The sequence below is a fragment of the Saccostrea cucullata genome, unplaced genomic scaffold, assembly GCF_032062105.1.
Source record: "Saccostrea cucullata isolate Sc308-1 unplaced genomic scaffold, CSIRO_AGI_Scuc_v1 ctg83, whole genome shotgun sequence".
Lineage (NCBI taxonomy): Eukaryota > Metazoa > Mollusca > Bivalvia > Ostreida > Ostreidae > Saccostrea > Saccostrea cuccullata.
This window is the reverse complement of record NW_026929751.1, coordinates 316,076-331,055: the sequence shown is the minus strand read 5'-3', so window position 1 is coordinate 331,055 and position 14,980 is coordinate 316,076. Positions and strand designations below refer to the sequence as shown.

The 14,980-nt window shown below is 30.6% G+C and overlaps 1 protein-coding gene across 1 annotated transcript; it reads left to right on the top strand.

Moving 5' to 3' along the window:
* Window positions 1-802: 802 nt before the first annotated feature.
* On the top strand, window positions 803-14,721 carry LOC134282125 (von Willebrand factor A domain-containing protein 5A-like). The gene is made up of 20 exons (XM_062764571.1): window positions 803-1,042; window positions 1,994-2,082; window positions 2,168-2,370; window positions 2,705-2,930; window positions 3,451-3,647; window positions 3,835-3,946; window positions 4,490-4,594; window positions 4,811-4,937; window positions 5,093-5,234; window positions 5,914-5,990; window positions 6,233-6,347; window positions 6,634-6,801; window positions 7,528-7,702; window positions 8,652-8,897; window positions 8,990-9,112; window positions 10,374-10,460; window positions 12,444-12,515; window positions 12,834-12,896; window positions 13,021-13,151; window positions 13,513-14,721. The coding sequence occupies exons 2-20, from the start codon at window positions 2,025-2,027 to the stop codon at window positions 13,681-13,683; spliced, it is 2,598 nt and encodes an 865-aa protein (XP_062620555.1). The 5' UTR covers window positions 803-1,042; window positions 1,994-2,024; the 3' UTR covers window positions 13,684-14,721.
* The last annotated feature ends 259 nt before the right edge of the window (window positions 14,722-14,980 follow it).

The window sequence follows — 14,980 nt, the reverse complement described above, 5'->3', positions numbered from 1 at the left end:
TAATCCAAATTAACTTGGCATGGCCATTTTATGTACGTTATTTTTAGAAATGGGTCCATAACGTCAAGAACCAAGCGGCGTCAATAGTGTCAAAAAGATTTGCTTTTGACCTCGAAATTGCCAGAAAAATCTGGTAAATTTAAGGGCTAAATTTTTGATAAATTTCTTATAAAAGGAACAAACAAATCCAACAATACGGTTGTTAAATTCTTCTTTAATCAGAATAACGCTTTTCACCAAACTTACACACAAGGATCAGGTTATAAAAAAGCTTAATGAAATTTTACAGAATTTGATGGGCAAATGGCATTTTTTTGTTGCAAATTCATTGACCTACTAAATTAATGAAAAATATATTTTGCTTATATTGATTTTTAAAATACATATCTCTAATAGGATTATACTGTAAATTCTTCTATCTTTACAGTATGGTTGTCATTTTATAACATAAATCATCAAAATATTTTATATGGGTAAATATTTTTATTGATTTATGTATTTATAGTTTTTATTTCTATTATTTGGGTCAACTTTTCATTCATAATCTCCTTGTTCCATTTATTCTCCGTTATATCGTTCTTTCGGATTTTTATTCACCTGTAATAAACCTGGAGAATATGTTTAAAATACAACAAAAATAACACATTCTCATGAATAACGGTATGTTATCCCCATAAACATCCGTTTTTTTTTCTGCGTGGACATTGGTCTGTGAAATAATTTCCTTTAATTGTTTCGTGTCATTGAGCACATCCTACATGTATATGCATGATTTAACCTCGATCTCACAGCTAAGATCGATAAAGTTCTATGTTTAGCTATGATAGAGATTTAAAAGAAATATGGACTGAACCTGTGACGGATATCGATATTGCTGCAAAAAGAGTTTGTCTACAACAGAATAACGAAGTCTGAAAAAAGAAAGATTGTACGTTGCGATTTCTAAATGTCAATGTGGCGGATGTACTACATAAACATGTAGTTAAGTACCCGTGACATCATAGCATAGTTGTTTAAAGGAGGCGCGGATCAAACATTTACGGTATGTTTTGTATTAAATCAACATAAACTCAAATATATGCATTGTATAACGTATTATATATAAATGCCTGTAAAGACAGTGTAAACGTTCAGTAAATCTATGAATTCAGGAATTTCTATCTTTCATAAACCATATGCATGTATAAATTTAAATGCATTCATATTTATTACTTGCTGTTTTAAGAATAGACTTAATTACTGATAAAACAAAAAAAAATATACTTTGATATATTTAAGGGCTTACATTTAACATATTCTTTTGCCATAAACCATAATATTGCACGACTTTGTCAGATATGCATCTTATGAAAATTCAATAAATACATAAATTAAAAACAGTAAATGCATTTATTTTCTATTAGAAACAGTTAATAAAACTGTACAGTCATGCATTTCCTAAACAGACTAAGACTTTCACAAAAAATTACTAAAATGATATAACAAAATATTTACTGGGGCTTAGTGTAGATTGATTCTGTTTGCTTATTAATTATTACGTTATTAGTTGATTGATTTAATTTTGTTTTGTACATCAGATTCTTTTATATTTGATACTTCAGCTCTACATCGTTTTTTTTAAGGAAAAGAATTTAAAAAAAACAATATTTGTGTTCTGTGTGTTTACTTTTTTAGATTCTATAAACTTAGAAAAACAGAGAAAACACAGCAGGCAAACATTAAACAGGTTTGTTACTTATTACTAGTTTTTATAAAATTTGATATTAGTTTACACGATGTTGTGCATCAGATTCTTTTATATATTATATATTTGAAACCTCAGCTCTACGCAGTTTTTTTTTTTTTTTACTTTTATCTTTGTTAAGTTAGATAGTGTACACCAATTGTAACATACTAGTACATTCGTATCAAACATTTTTTTTTATCTTGTAATATTCTGTATCGATTATTTTTAATACATCAAATGGAATGATATCTCTAACATTTATTCCAGGGATCAGCTAATATAAAGTATTGTTGTCAGCATGTTTGGCTTAGTGTCCTTCAAGGAGAACCACGGCTATCGCAATTCGTCGCGAAGTGGTATGGCGTTATTTCACCATGATGACTTATTTACAATTAGCTTTTCTTCTTTTTTCAATAGTTATTTAAGTTTATTATTTTGTAGTTCCACTAAAAGCAATTGACATCCAAGTTTCGATCCATGGGTTCATTGCTAACGTTCAGTCTGTGCTTCATTACTTTAACGACGGCGACAATAACACGGAGACAGAGTTTGTTTTTCCATTGAACACAGACTCAGCAGTCTATAAGTTTGAGGCCGAGATAGACGGGAGGACTATAGTAGCAGATGTCTGCGACAAATCACAGGTAGTAACTCGAACTTGGCAAAATATTGAGTATTCTTAATGTGCCTAATGTGACAATCTCAAACAGTACTTACATGTTCTCGAACCTATGACAAACAATATTGTTTCATTTTACATTGATCATTTATTTATCATATTTTCATTGAATATACAGTTGAACTTCGGTATCTCAAACACTTATATCTCGAATATTATAGATATGTCGAAATGATATGGAAGTCAAAACTTTTACCCGTTATTCTTATAAATGTTTTACCCAATCTCTAATAATCGGATAATTATCCAATCAATTTTGAGATAACAAGGTTTGACTGTATTAATTTTTTCCATTAAAGGCTATAATGATATACAAAGATGCGGTCAGTTCGGGTCACACCGCCATGTATATGGCGGAAGATGACGAGGCTGGTGACGTCTTCCGTTTAAGACTTGGAAACCTTCCTGCAAAGGCAGCGGCCAAGCTGACGTTTGCTTATGTGCAAGAACTGGAGTTAAACGCTGATCAAACCGGAACCTTTACGCTTCCATCTGTCCTCAATCCTCGATATATACCTGACTGTAGTAAGATTTTAAGAATTTATCTTGTTCGTTGAAAATGCTTACATAAGGTCACTGTCAAAGTATTATTGCATATATATTTGGGAAAACGAACAAAATTCAAATTTTGGAGCTGAACTGAAACGGACCTCTAAAATATAAGAAATGGGATCAGGTGCCATGGAGGAGTGAACGTCCCCTGCAGACCTGTCAGGTCCGCTATGTGCTCCTTATCATGATCACGAAATTACGGGAAAATCCGTTGACCAATTCAGCGCGTAAATCATGGCCTAACAATTAGAATAAAAAAACGTCAGTCTGCATTAAGTCTTAATGAGAGATTGTTTATGCTGACAAGGTCAATGAATCGATTTTAGAACTTACGAAATGGTGACTTTAAACGACGCAGCTGATATTCTTTTTTCATCAACTTGTTTGTCAATAACTTAACTCGTTTTAGAAATTGTTCATAAAAAAGAGGAAGTGGATATTCATTAACTTGTTAGTTGATAATGATTTATTATTTGAGTGCATTTTATTCCAGCACCAGCAGAAGGATCAAATGGAGAGGAATCGCAGGAAGAAGACCAAGAGACGACTATATTTCAGTCTGATGTAGATGTAGCATATTTTTCCGATTTTTCAATTACATTAAATGCTGAAATTGCTGGAGGGGAAAATATGAAAGTGTTTGAAAACAAACTGGAATTCGACGTGTTCTCTGGAGCAATGGAGAAAGCGGTATCGTTTATGCTTATTTTTTAATGCTCCAAAATGTAAAGATATATAAATACTAATGGATAAGTTTACCTAAATTGATAAAATGATTATATTGAGATCAAAGATAAATGTGAATAAAAAGAAGAAAATGTTAAGGAAACTATTATCGAAAAAAAAAACCAATGCAATGAACACTTTTTATACACAGATGACATCAACAAAACAACTAAAGCATGGTTCTGACTTTTTATTACTCTTATACTACAAAGGATTTAACAGTCCAAGAGCAATTATTGAGAAGGGCAACAAAGATGAACAAAGTGAGAACTTCATTCATTTTTCCCCTTTGTTATATATTCATGTTATTTGTCCGTTGATCATATTTGAATACATGTATAATTTTATGAAACAAACTAAAATTTCTATACATTACAGTTAAATATATATGTGTTATCAAGTTCGAATTCAATGGTCAAAATATTATTTACACTATAATGGCATGTTATATGTATCATTTACCTTTGGCTGAAAAAAATAAATTCTACATTATATCTGTTGGGACTCTTAATTAAATTCAAAAGTGCAGAGTTAATTAAATCCTACAATAAAAGATTTTGAAAATAATTCGCATAGAAATATACAGTAAACATGTATCTGAAATAAACAGTAAACATGTACATAAGTTTAAAATATTAAATGCAGATCGTTAAAAATATTCAAGATAAAAATATGATTTTTCTAATAATAATTTTTCCGATTACGTTTGCATAAAAAGCAAATGAAAAAGATTTTTAAATATAACTTTGAAAAACTACTCCCTATGCTATTGATTAAATGTGTATTATAATCTTTATTATTCGCAGATGCATTTATGTCATCAGATGTTATGATGGTAAATTTCTCACCAGAATTCAAAGACATAGAAACAGAAATACCCTGTGAATTTGTCTTTATAATTGATCGATCAGGTGAGTGGACATGAAAACATTACAGAAAGCTGAAATTCATTGCAATTTCGGCATTGGAGAAAAATAATTTTGAATCTTCTTAGAAAAACACTGTCTTTATATAGTGTATAACAATATTAATGTATCCGTAAAACAAAATTTATGATAATTTCTATTGGCTACTTTAGCATGATTTAAAACTCTTGACTATGTTCTTGTCACTTTTTCTTTCGACAGGCTCAATGCACGGGGATCGTATAAATAAAGCAAAGGAAGCCTTATTGCTCCTCTTGAAGTCTCTCCCTGTTGACTGTTTGTTTAACGTCGTCAGTTTTGGTTCCGTTTTTTCATTTTTATTTCCAAAGTATGAAAATTTTAAATTAAAATTTATAGTTCTATAAAAGAGGAATTACGAATAACTAAAAATAGATATTTTAAGATTCATAAACCTTTTAATGAGATGCTTATGTAATAGTTTTAGCACAGTGCAGATAATTTGCTACATGTATGTGTTTTTAGGAGTCAGCAATACAATGAGGAGAACCTAGAGGAAGCCTTAAATCTGCAAAAGAAAATGGACGCAGATATGGGAGGAACAGAGATTTATAAGCCTCTCGAGGAGGTGTTCAGAACTAAACCAATAAATTCGTATGCAAGACAGGTATGCTAATTATCAAGTGATATCCTGAATATGTGTATATATGCTGTTTTAATTGATCAGCAAGACTGCTCCTTTTTTCTAAACACAACCTTTTCCTGTCTAAGAAACGCGGGTTCCCAACCTTTGTGTTGTAATTATTCAATAGTTGATGTTTATTTAAAAAGTACGCGTCTTTACGATGGATAAATCGTGTATGTTCATGTACAGTTATTAATCATAAAGGAGTTAAAATATATTATTAAGGGAAAGCCAAGGATTATTTCCCCAAGGCTTAGCCTAGGGAAAAAGTTGGTCCCGAGGGGAATTGGAATTTTGCTAACTCACTCAATGATATACTTTTTAATTGTTTTATTATACCGATACAAAAGTAAAAAAAAGTGGATTACGAATGACGGGGAATTAGCTTTCGGAACGGGGATTAGCTCACTTGAGTAACGCACGGGGATTAGTCCAATAACATATTATACCGATACAAAAGTAAAATCCAGAGTATTACGGATAACCAGGAATTAGCTTCCGAAGCAGGGATTAGCTTATTGACCGACACAAGGGGATTAGTTCATTCACAGTGATTTCTAGGAAATAAATCACATTTTACTACCAAATTTTTATACAGTGAAAATCAGCAGAGATACAAGAAAAAAAAAATTTAAAAATTAATCTTTCGATTTATTTTTAGATATTTTTGCTAACAGATGGAGAAGTTAGCAATGTTTCAAAAATTGTGGACCTGGTGAGAAGACAGAAGAATACAAGGTATTTTGATAATGAATATTTTACAAATGTTCATTTCTAAACATGCTTAGTGATGCAATCCATCAAACTTCAAGAAAATTGGGAATTCACTGACTTTGAAATTATATTTCTTGACAATACAATATTATAAGAATAACCTAAATTAACAAGACTATATTAAAATGGATTATATAAAAATTGATTTTATCTTTTCCAATGATTAAACAACTTTCACCTTTAAGAAATAATATGTAAATTGGCAGGGTGTTTACCTTTGGAATCGGATACGGTTGCTCGTCAGATCTTGTAACAAAGGTGGCAAGAGCAAGTCAGGGAAAGGCAACTTTTGTAAGAGATAATGAAAGACTGCAGTCTAAGGTAAGAGAGGCTTACAAGAGGCATTCAGCTTCAGCTAAATGTTGATGTAATTTACTGTTTAAAAATTAAAGCATAATATTAAGAGTTATCCTTCCTGACTGAGTATCAAATAACATCAAAAATGCCTCAAACCTATGCTGTTTTATACTTTGTATATTTTAGTGACCTAAAACATTGAAAAAACATACCTGAGACTCAATGAAATTCCATACATAAGCTATATTAAATACAATCACTTATCTATTATTGGGCAAATGTTTTTGAATATCTTTATTTCATGTTATAGATTATGTCTGCTCTGAAATGCAGCCTTCAAAGTGCACTTACCGATGTGTCGTTATCTTGGAGCCTTCCAAAATGTTGCACTGTCATCAACTCCCCAGAAGAAGTCTCCGGTGTTTTCCAAGGAGAAAAACTCATTTTGTATGCAATAATTTCAGGAGAGATACCAGAGGTAAATAAATGTGTACATTTAAGGACCAGAACTTTATGAAGAAGGGTATAAACACTGCTAAATGAAGAGTTCTATTCTTATGCTAGTTTTACACAGTTAGTGTGATCTGCCTTTTATATAAAATAGCATAAACAGAAAACAACTGTTAAATACACAATTTTTTTTTTTAGAGATTTGTAAAAGTATTCTTTTAAACATTATTTATGGATACATGTACCTGATATTGCGGTGCTGTTTGACACAAATGAAAACGCAAGGTTGGAATTTCAGTAGCCATTAATTTAAAAAAAAAAAGATATGGCGAAGCAACCAAAAAATGTCAAAACATAGCATTACTGACAAAAGTTCACAACATTATGCAACGAGGTACACATGGTGCAAAAATGTACAGTGAACAGAATGCGCATTTTAGACCTAAAGATTGTCAAAGATGCGTCGATATTCGCCACCGATCAAAGCCTTAAAGGGTTTTGATCCGCCAAGATAAAGCAATTGATGCATTACATGTATATGAGCATCTTTTCTCAATATATAAAATGAATTCTGTAAATTGCCTTTATTTTTAGAGAAAAATAGCAGGTACCTTATGTTGAAAATTAACTGGGTAAACTTTGTGTACACCTTAATTATAATACGATGCATTTTTTATTAAAGTTCTAAAACAACTTTTTGAATAGTGCTGTTGATTAAAAAAATTATTATAATATTTATATTCATTTATGACAGGATTACTCTTGTGGAACTTCTTTGAAAATGGTTGGGAAAGCTGGGAAGAAATCAGTTGAGTTTTCGGTAGACTTTGATCTTAGCAAATCAAGAGACACTACTGACAATTCATATCCTCTGCACAGACTCGCTGCTAAGACAAAATTATCAGAGATGGAGATTAACAGAAGTGACAGTAAGACATTTCTAATCAATAAAATGTTTATGATAAAAATTTGAGTATGATGCACAGTTATCAAGCTCTAAAGAATCGGTTGAAACAATGGAAATTCTGATCACAATAAGTTTTTATTCTCTTTTTTATCTGCCAACAGGAATAAATGTTAGAAATAAACCTACCGTATACGCTTTTTAATTAACCTTAAAAATTTGCATAGATTTTAAGAAAGACTTTTTATATATGTTTACAAAGACCTTAAATAGTTTCATTTTACAGAAATAACAAAAATTGATCATAGAAGATTTACATATATTTGTTTACATTAAAAGGATGAATCCATTTTTATGCATCCCACTTTCATCCTGATCATAAAAATTCAATCAATTACAATCTTCTAATGTTAATTACAAATTTTTGACGTTTTTCACAAGTCCATAATTTACACACTGAATTGTTGATGGATTTTTCCAACATTTTCCGGTCATGACAATGAGCACGTGGCGGACGTGACCGTTCGGCAAGGGATCTCACACCTGATCCCATCTCTTATGATTTAGACCGAAGTCCGTGTATTACTGCTCCTGGTTTGAATTGTTTTATGGACTTTTGACAATAATGACTGTTTGACATCTCCATATTTTTCACAATAAATTTTTTGGGGACTGCGTTGAGATACCGGGTAGTTTGTGGTTCCTGAATCAAGTGATGTACAATATACCTGTATGACCTGTGTATATAATTTTGAAAAATCTTTAAATGGAGAAGAAATTGTTAAATTTGAAAAGGAAGAATTGATTGTTAATCGTTAAACGGTTAAATTTCAAATAAGCTAATATGAAGTAATGTTCAAAATGATCTAGAATGACTGATGAGAAAATATCTTCTTACTTTTGCAGATGATAAATATAGAGTACTTTTTTTAAACATTATTTCTTTAAATATAAGATCTTGTGTTTTATTGCAGAGGGCATAATGGTAGCACTTAGCACAGCGCTTAATGTAACATGCAAATATACGGCATTTGTTGGCGTCGACAAAACTAAAAGAGAAACTCAATCAAGAGGTCAAGACAAGGACTCCTCATGCAAAACTGAGGTCTCTGAATCATTGGATGATGATTCCTCTCTTAAACTTAGTGACCTTGACCTATCAATGACAAAATCTAGCTCTTTGCCGGGATTAGGAAGACGATTTGCGAACTTTTGTGCAAGTAAGCATGTTTAATTGATATATTCTTTTCGATAAATGAACATTGTAATTTTTAAAAACAGGTCATGTCTTTCATATTAATGTCTTTTAAAGGTCTTTTACCATCGAGATCAAAGAAAACAAAAACCAGGAAATCTTCACACACCCGTAGCAAAGAGAGAAAGTTTTACTGTATTTCAGGTCGTCCATATGAAATGAAGTGTGCTGGATTTATTGGTGAGTTTGTATAATAAGCGAACAGTCAACAGTATTTTATCTTGAGAAAATTGAAGAAATAATTCACCTAATGAATAGAGCTTCAGTATCCCGCCATTAATTTATAAAATGATTGACATTGACATCTTTTTTAGACACATATATTATTATTTGCTATTGTTTTCTTTTTTTGTGCACCATGTATATAGAACTAAGAAGGGTCGAAGCTGGAGTGTTTAACATTTAAAGTTAATTAATTTACTTAAAAGATGTACATGATGGATAAGTATTATGAGAGACCCCTCCGTATCTTCAAGAAAATTCTAATTTGAAAGGAAATCTGATCAATTAATCTTGGATTCACTCCATTACATACATGTACATGATTAATTGATTGTGCTTATTTTAATGTCTTTATATCTTGCACAAACTGGATCTACTCATTTTTCTCTGTACAATATTTAGTGAAAATCAGATTCTTTATTAGTTTATTTGCTTCAAGAGTTTAAATGCTTTTACATCAAATGAAGGTAGAGCACTTTTTGTTTACTGATTGATTGTATATTGTTTGATCTTGAAATTTTTCAAATGGAGACGGTGAATCTACTTCAAATTTTTCTCGGAACTATTTAGTGAAAATGAGGTTCTTTATTGCCAGTTTGACACATTAATTTTAAGGTCATATAGAGTTTAAATTCTTTTACATTGGCAAATGAATCTCTACCTATTTTTGTGTAGTAGCACTATATGTTTATATTATACTTTCATGTAAATTAGGTGAATCTGATTGGTCGAGAAACATTTGTTAAAAAATACTATTACCCGCCGAATAATGAAGCCACGCCCTCCAGCGTAGCAACAGTCAACATTGCTTTACGGCGGGTGATATTCCAAAAATAGCGACTGGGCAGAATTTATGCGCGCACGGTTCACTGTTATATGTATTTTTGTAAAACATTCAGTATAATAAAATAAATATTGCATGTAGTTGAGTGTGCCATTGAAAATTTTCACCCCTCGAAAACCATTGTCAACCTCGGTTGCAACTCGATTGACAATGGTTTTCTTGGGGTGAAAATTTTCAATGGCACACTCAACTACATGCAATATTTATATAATATCAATAAGAGCATAAAAAGGAAATGTATCGTTAAAACCTGTAAATGAATAATACTTGAAAAAGTTATACTGAAACATATATATACTTTTAAAATGAAATATATTAAAAACAACGACGATTTGAAATATATGATTAGATTAAAAACACCTTTCTATCTTTCAGATGGTCGGTCTACTCTGTCTGCAGGACCCCAATCGTCATATGTTTCTTCATGTATGAATTCTGGAAGCATTTCAAATAATTTACATGGTATATTTATTTGCTGAGCATACTTATATATAAAACACCTTTTTAACTGTTTCTTGAGTATAAGATTATTAAAAAGATTGCAAGTACAATGAGAAATAATATTTAATTCCCCGTTCCAATACAGTGAGAAGCCTTATAGCTTATGCTAATTTTATAAGATAAAATTGATGAAAGATGTGCAAGTCTGAATGATTTATGAAGATTTCTAGACTAAAAAAAGATACAAAAATTAAGCATCAATCTTTGAAGATTATTTTCACTAGGAAAATTGAAAAGAGGCCCCCATGCCTTATAGGGTACCTGAAAAATTTCAAACAATTGAATTTGGTTCATGTTTTAAACCATAAGCCATGAAATTCACAATTTTGAAAGAGGCACCATTGCTCAACATAGCAGTACACTTTTAACATGTTCAGTTTGGTTACCTAATACCGGAGAAAAAACAATGCATTTCAATAGGACATGTGCAAAAAGTGCTGGCTTTTACAATCGATGGCTTTCTTTTACACTTTTAAAATATACGAAGCTTTTTTTGCGTTATTAATTTATATCTTAACAGTTGTAATTTCAAGGCCCATATAACAGTGTCTAGGAAGGGAACGGTTGCAATCCTAGCTTCAACTTGCTCCCTTCCTATGTTGACAACTACTACCAAGTTTTCCTTTCAGAATGGATTTTTTTCTTTATCAATTCCATTAGAAAATGAAAATAAAAGGAGACAATAATTTTCATGAAAAAGATATTTTAAGTCATTTTATATAATATCAAATTATGTTCTTGCGTTAAAACCTGTAAATGTCTAATACTTGATGAAGTTAACCACTGTTATATATATTTTCAAAATGAAATATATTAAAAACAACGGCGGTTTGAAATATATGATTAGATTAAAACATCTTTTTTTTTTCAGTATAAGATTTAAAGCATCCAAATTTTAATTTGTTTCTTCATGTATGCGCAAGTCTGTGTTCAAAGCATTTCAAATAATTTACCAGGTATATTTATTTGCTGAGCATACTTATATGTAAAACACCTTTTTAACTGTTTCTTGAGTATAAGATTATTAAAAAGATTGCAAGTACAATGAGAAATAATATTGAATTTCCTGTACAAATCAGCGAGAAGCCTTATACATGCAGCTCATGCTAATTTTATTTAAGATGAAATTGATGAAGACTGTGCAAGTCTTAGTGATTTATTAAGTTGTCTAGATTTTTAAAAAAAGATACAAAAAATCAAGCATAAATCTTTGACTATTATTTTTATTCCAAAATTTAAAAAGAGGCCCCCATGCCTTATAGCGTTCCTAAAGAATTTAAAACAATTGAATTTGTTTCATGTTTTAAACCACAAGCCATGAAATTCACAATTTTGAAAGAGGCACCATTGCTCAACATAACTATACACTTAACATGTTTAGTTTGGTTACCTAACACTCAAAGGCTGAGTAGGAGAAAAAAACAATGCATTTCAATAGGACTTTTGCGAAAAGCGCTGGATTTTACAATCGACGGCTTTCATTTACACCTTCAAAATATACGGAAGCTCTTTTGCGTTATAAATATTTATCTTAACCGTTGAAATTTCAGAGCCCATATAACGTTGTCTAGGAAGGGAACGGTTGCAATCGTACCCTCAACTCCCTCCCTTCCTACGTTGACAAACTACTGCCAAGTTTGCCTTTCAGAATGAATTTTTTCTTTATCAATTCCTTTAGAAAATGAAAATAAAAGGAGACATTATTTTTCATGAATAAGATATTTTAAGTCATTTTATTCTACCACCAATTATATCTTGTGTTGATAAATACTGTATGTGTCTTTAATACCCTAACCTTAACCACTGTTTATGTTTTGTTTTCTATCGTACATCCGAACCTCCGTACATTACGCAGGTTTAAATGACAAAGAAAGCCGTCAACCTGTAAAAATAAGTTTTTCAAAAGTAAACGATGAGATTTAAAGCATCCTTTTTATTTTTTAGGAGATCTTTCAATGCGAGCCGCGCAAGTGGACGCCACCATGTGTTCTGGAAGCTTTTCAGATGATTTTCAAGGTATATTTATTTGCTGAGCATATAAACCAAGCACAAAGACGCCTTCTTTTTATCAGCTCCTAGAGTAAGGACAATAATAAAGACTGCCAAATAGATCTTAAGAATTGACAACTGCTTTTTAAACAAACAACTTCAATATATCAACAATTTACCTGAAATGAAGTTAATCTTTCCATAGTAACTGCTATGCTGAAACAACGTTTAAGGCATGATATATATTTTATTTTGAGATCCAGGTTAATGATAAAAACAATATTTAAATTTCCTTTACCAATCCAGTGAGTAACCTTAGAAAAGCTCATGCTAATTTCATTTCAGATGAAAGTGAAGAAGACTGTGCAAGTCTTAGTGATTTAAGAAGAGATCTAGATTTAAGAAAAGGTACATTTAAATTTTATGTAACGGAACAAATCAAGCATCAATTTTCAACGATGATTTTCAATGCAAAAATTAAAAAAAAACAAAGTTAATAGAATAAAATAAAACCTGTACATGTCATGTTCAGATGAAGCTCCTTCACGAATGATACAGTTAATAGAAAGACAGAAATTCAATGGATCCTGGTCACTAGATGACTGTCTATCACAAATCCTTAATAAACCATTGGATGAAATGAAAAACTCAAGTGTGATCAAGGTAATTGTCTTTTCTAAAAAGATATTTTGATAAAGATTCTAAAAATAAATTGCGTTTATGTATCTCAAAGTCATTTTTCTTGATTTCTTGAATTTCCCGTATTCTAGATACTATTACTAACGCTTTTGGTTTGATTAAAATGTTTTTTTAGATATACGTAATAAACTTATGCATCTGAACAGGAAAAAAATTAAATAAACAGAAAACCTTATTGTGTATTATGTTTTTATCGTATTTTTGATAGTTGATAGAAAATTATCATTTCAGATTTCTAACGCTTCATATTAAAAATTGTATAACTTCCACTTAATAGTTTTTGTTAATTTTTTTAAACATTTAAAACATTGAATTTGTCTTTCAGGACACTGATGTTTGGGCCACAGCTCTTGCAATTGCATTTTTAAGAAAAGAGTTTTCAGCTCAAAAAAATGAGTGGGAAATGATAGAACAGAAAGCAATGAAATGGTTAAAAACTAAAGATATGGAGGGAAAAGATATTGTACAGGAAGCTGTGACATTTTTGTCTGCTTAACATTGCATTCATGTTGCATATTATTGTCAAAGAAACAACTACTTAGTTTAAAATGAAAATTGAATTCTATAATTTTTTATGTCGAAGTTATAAAAATGAACGTTCGGTTATGAGCAATTTAAATGTGCCTTAAAGTACAGTATTGATAGTATATTTAGATGTAAACTGATATGTTAACACCAGCAATGACATGAATGTCAGGGATAATTATCTAGTTCAATAAACAAAGGCATTTTTTTTATCATGTTTTTAGTCTCACAATCTCTTTCAACGTTTCACTTTTTAATTTTTTTTGCCAAGAACCACGCTTCGTGAGAAAAACATAAGATGCATACAAAACAGGCATATTTTACAATTTAAGGAATTCAAGTCTCCTGTTTACTGGTTGGTTGGAGTAAATAACACTATAGAAACGAATTTAAAAGGCTACAATTAGACCACCAAACTACTTTCATTTATCTTTAAAATTAAGAATTGAATTCTTCGAAATATGCCTATAGAGTAAAGGGTAACAAAAATGGTTTTAATCAGGCATCCTTTTTTTCCAGAAGGGAAAAGTTAAGGGTAAAGAAGTGTAATGGATTATAGACCGTCTGAAATACAGAAAAGAGAATATAATTTATAAGCATATAAACTTTTATCTTTTGAAAAAATTTGACAATTATTTCTCACAACAAAATAAATACCAGGTTTTTGACGTCATAAAAACTTTGGATTGCCTATCTTCACAGCCTCACAGAAAAAAATAAGATCCAGTAATTTTTCATTCGTTCTCTACAAATTTATTTCTTTAAAAATCATTCTGAAGTTGTTAATTGAAAAATATTGAGTTTTTGATTGACAATTAGTATGTTAGTAGTTTAATGAAATCTTCCATATCTTCTGGCATGCGCAATTTGTTGATTTTCCTCGATTACTCATTGTGTTTCTATATTAGAGGACATGTTTTTCTTATATCTGATGAAGCGGAATAGCTATGACCTTTTTTTCAACATTTAGATTAATTTTACCGATAGGTTTTATCCATAACAATATTATTTGAAATGATCTTTTATTGTTCTTACATTTTGTTTAATTTTTGTAATAAATTTTATAAAGAAATAAAAATATGTAGATAACTGATTTTACAATTGTATGCATGGAGTTTACAAAAATAAGAGCAGTCGTATAAGGTTTGTATATATAAATAAATTTCAATGAAATAATGTCATGGATATTAGGTCTGTCTCTTTGGAATTCCAGTTTTGGTTACAATACAAGTCACATTACTTGGAAGCCTTTTTGTACTGTCAAATTC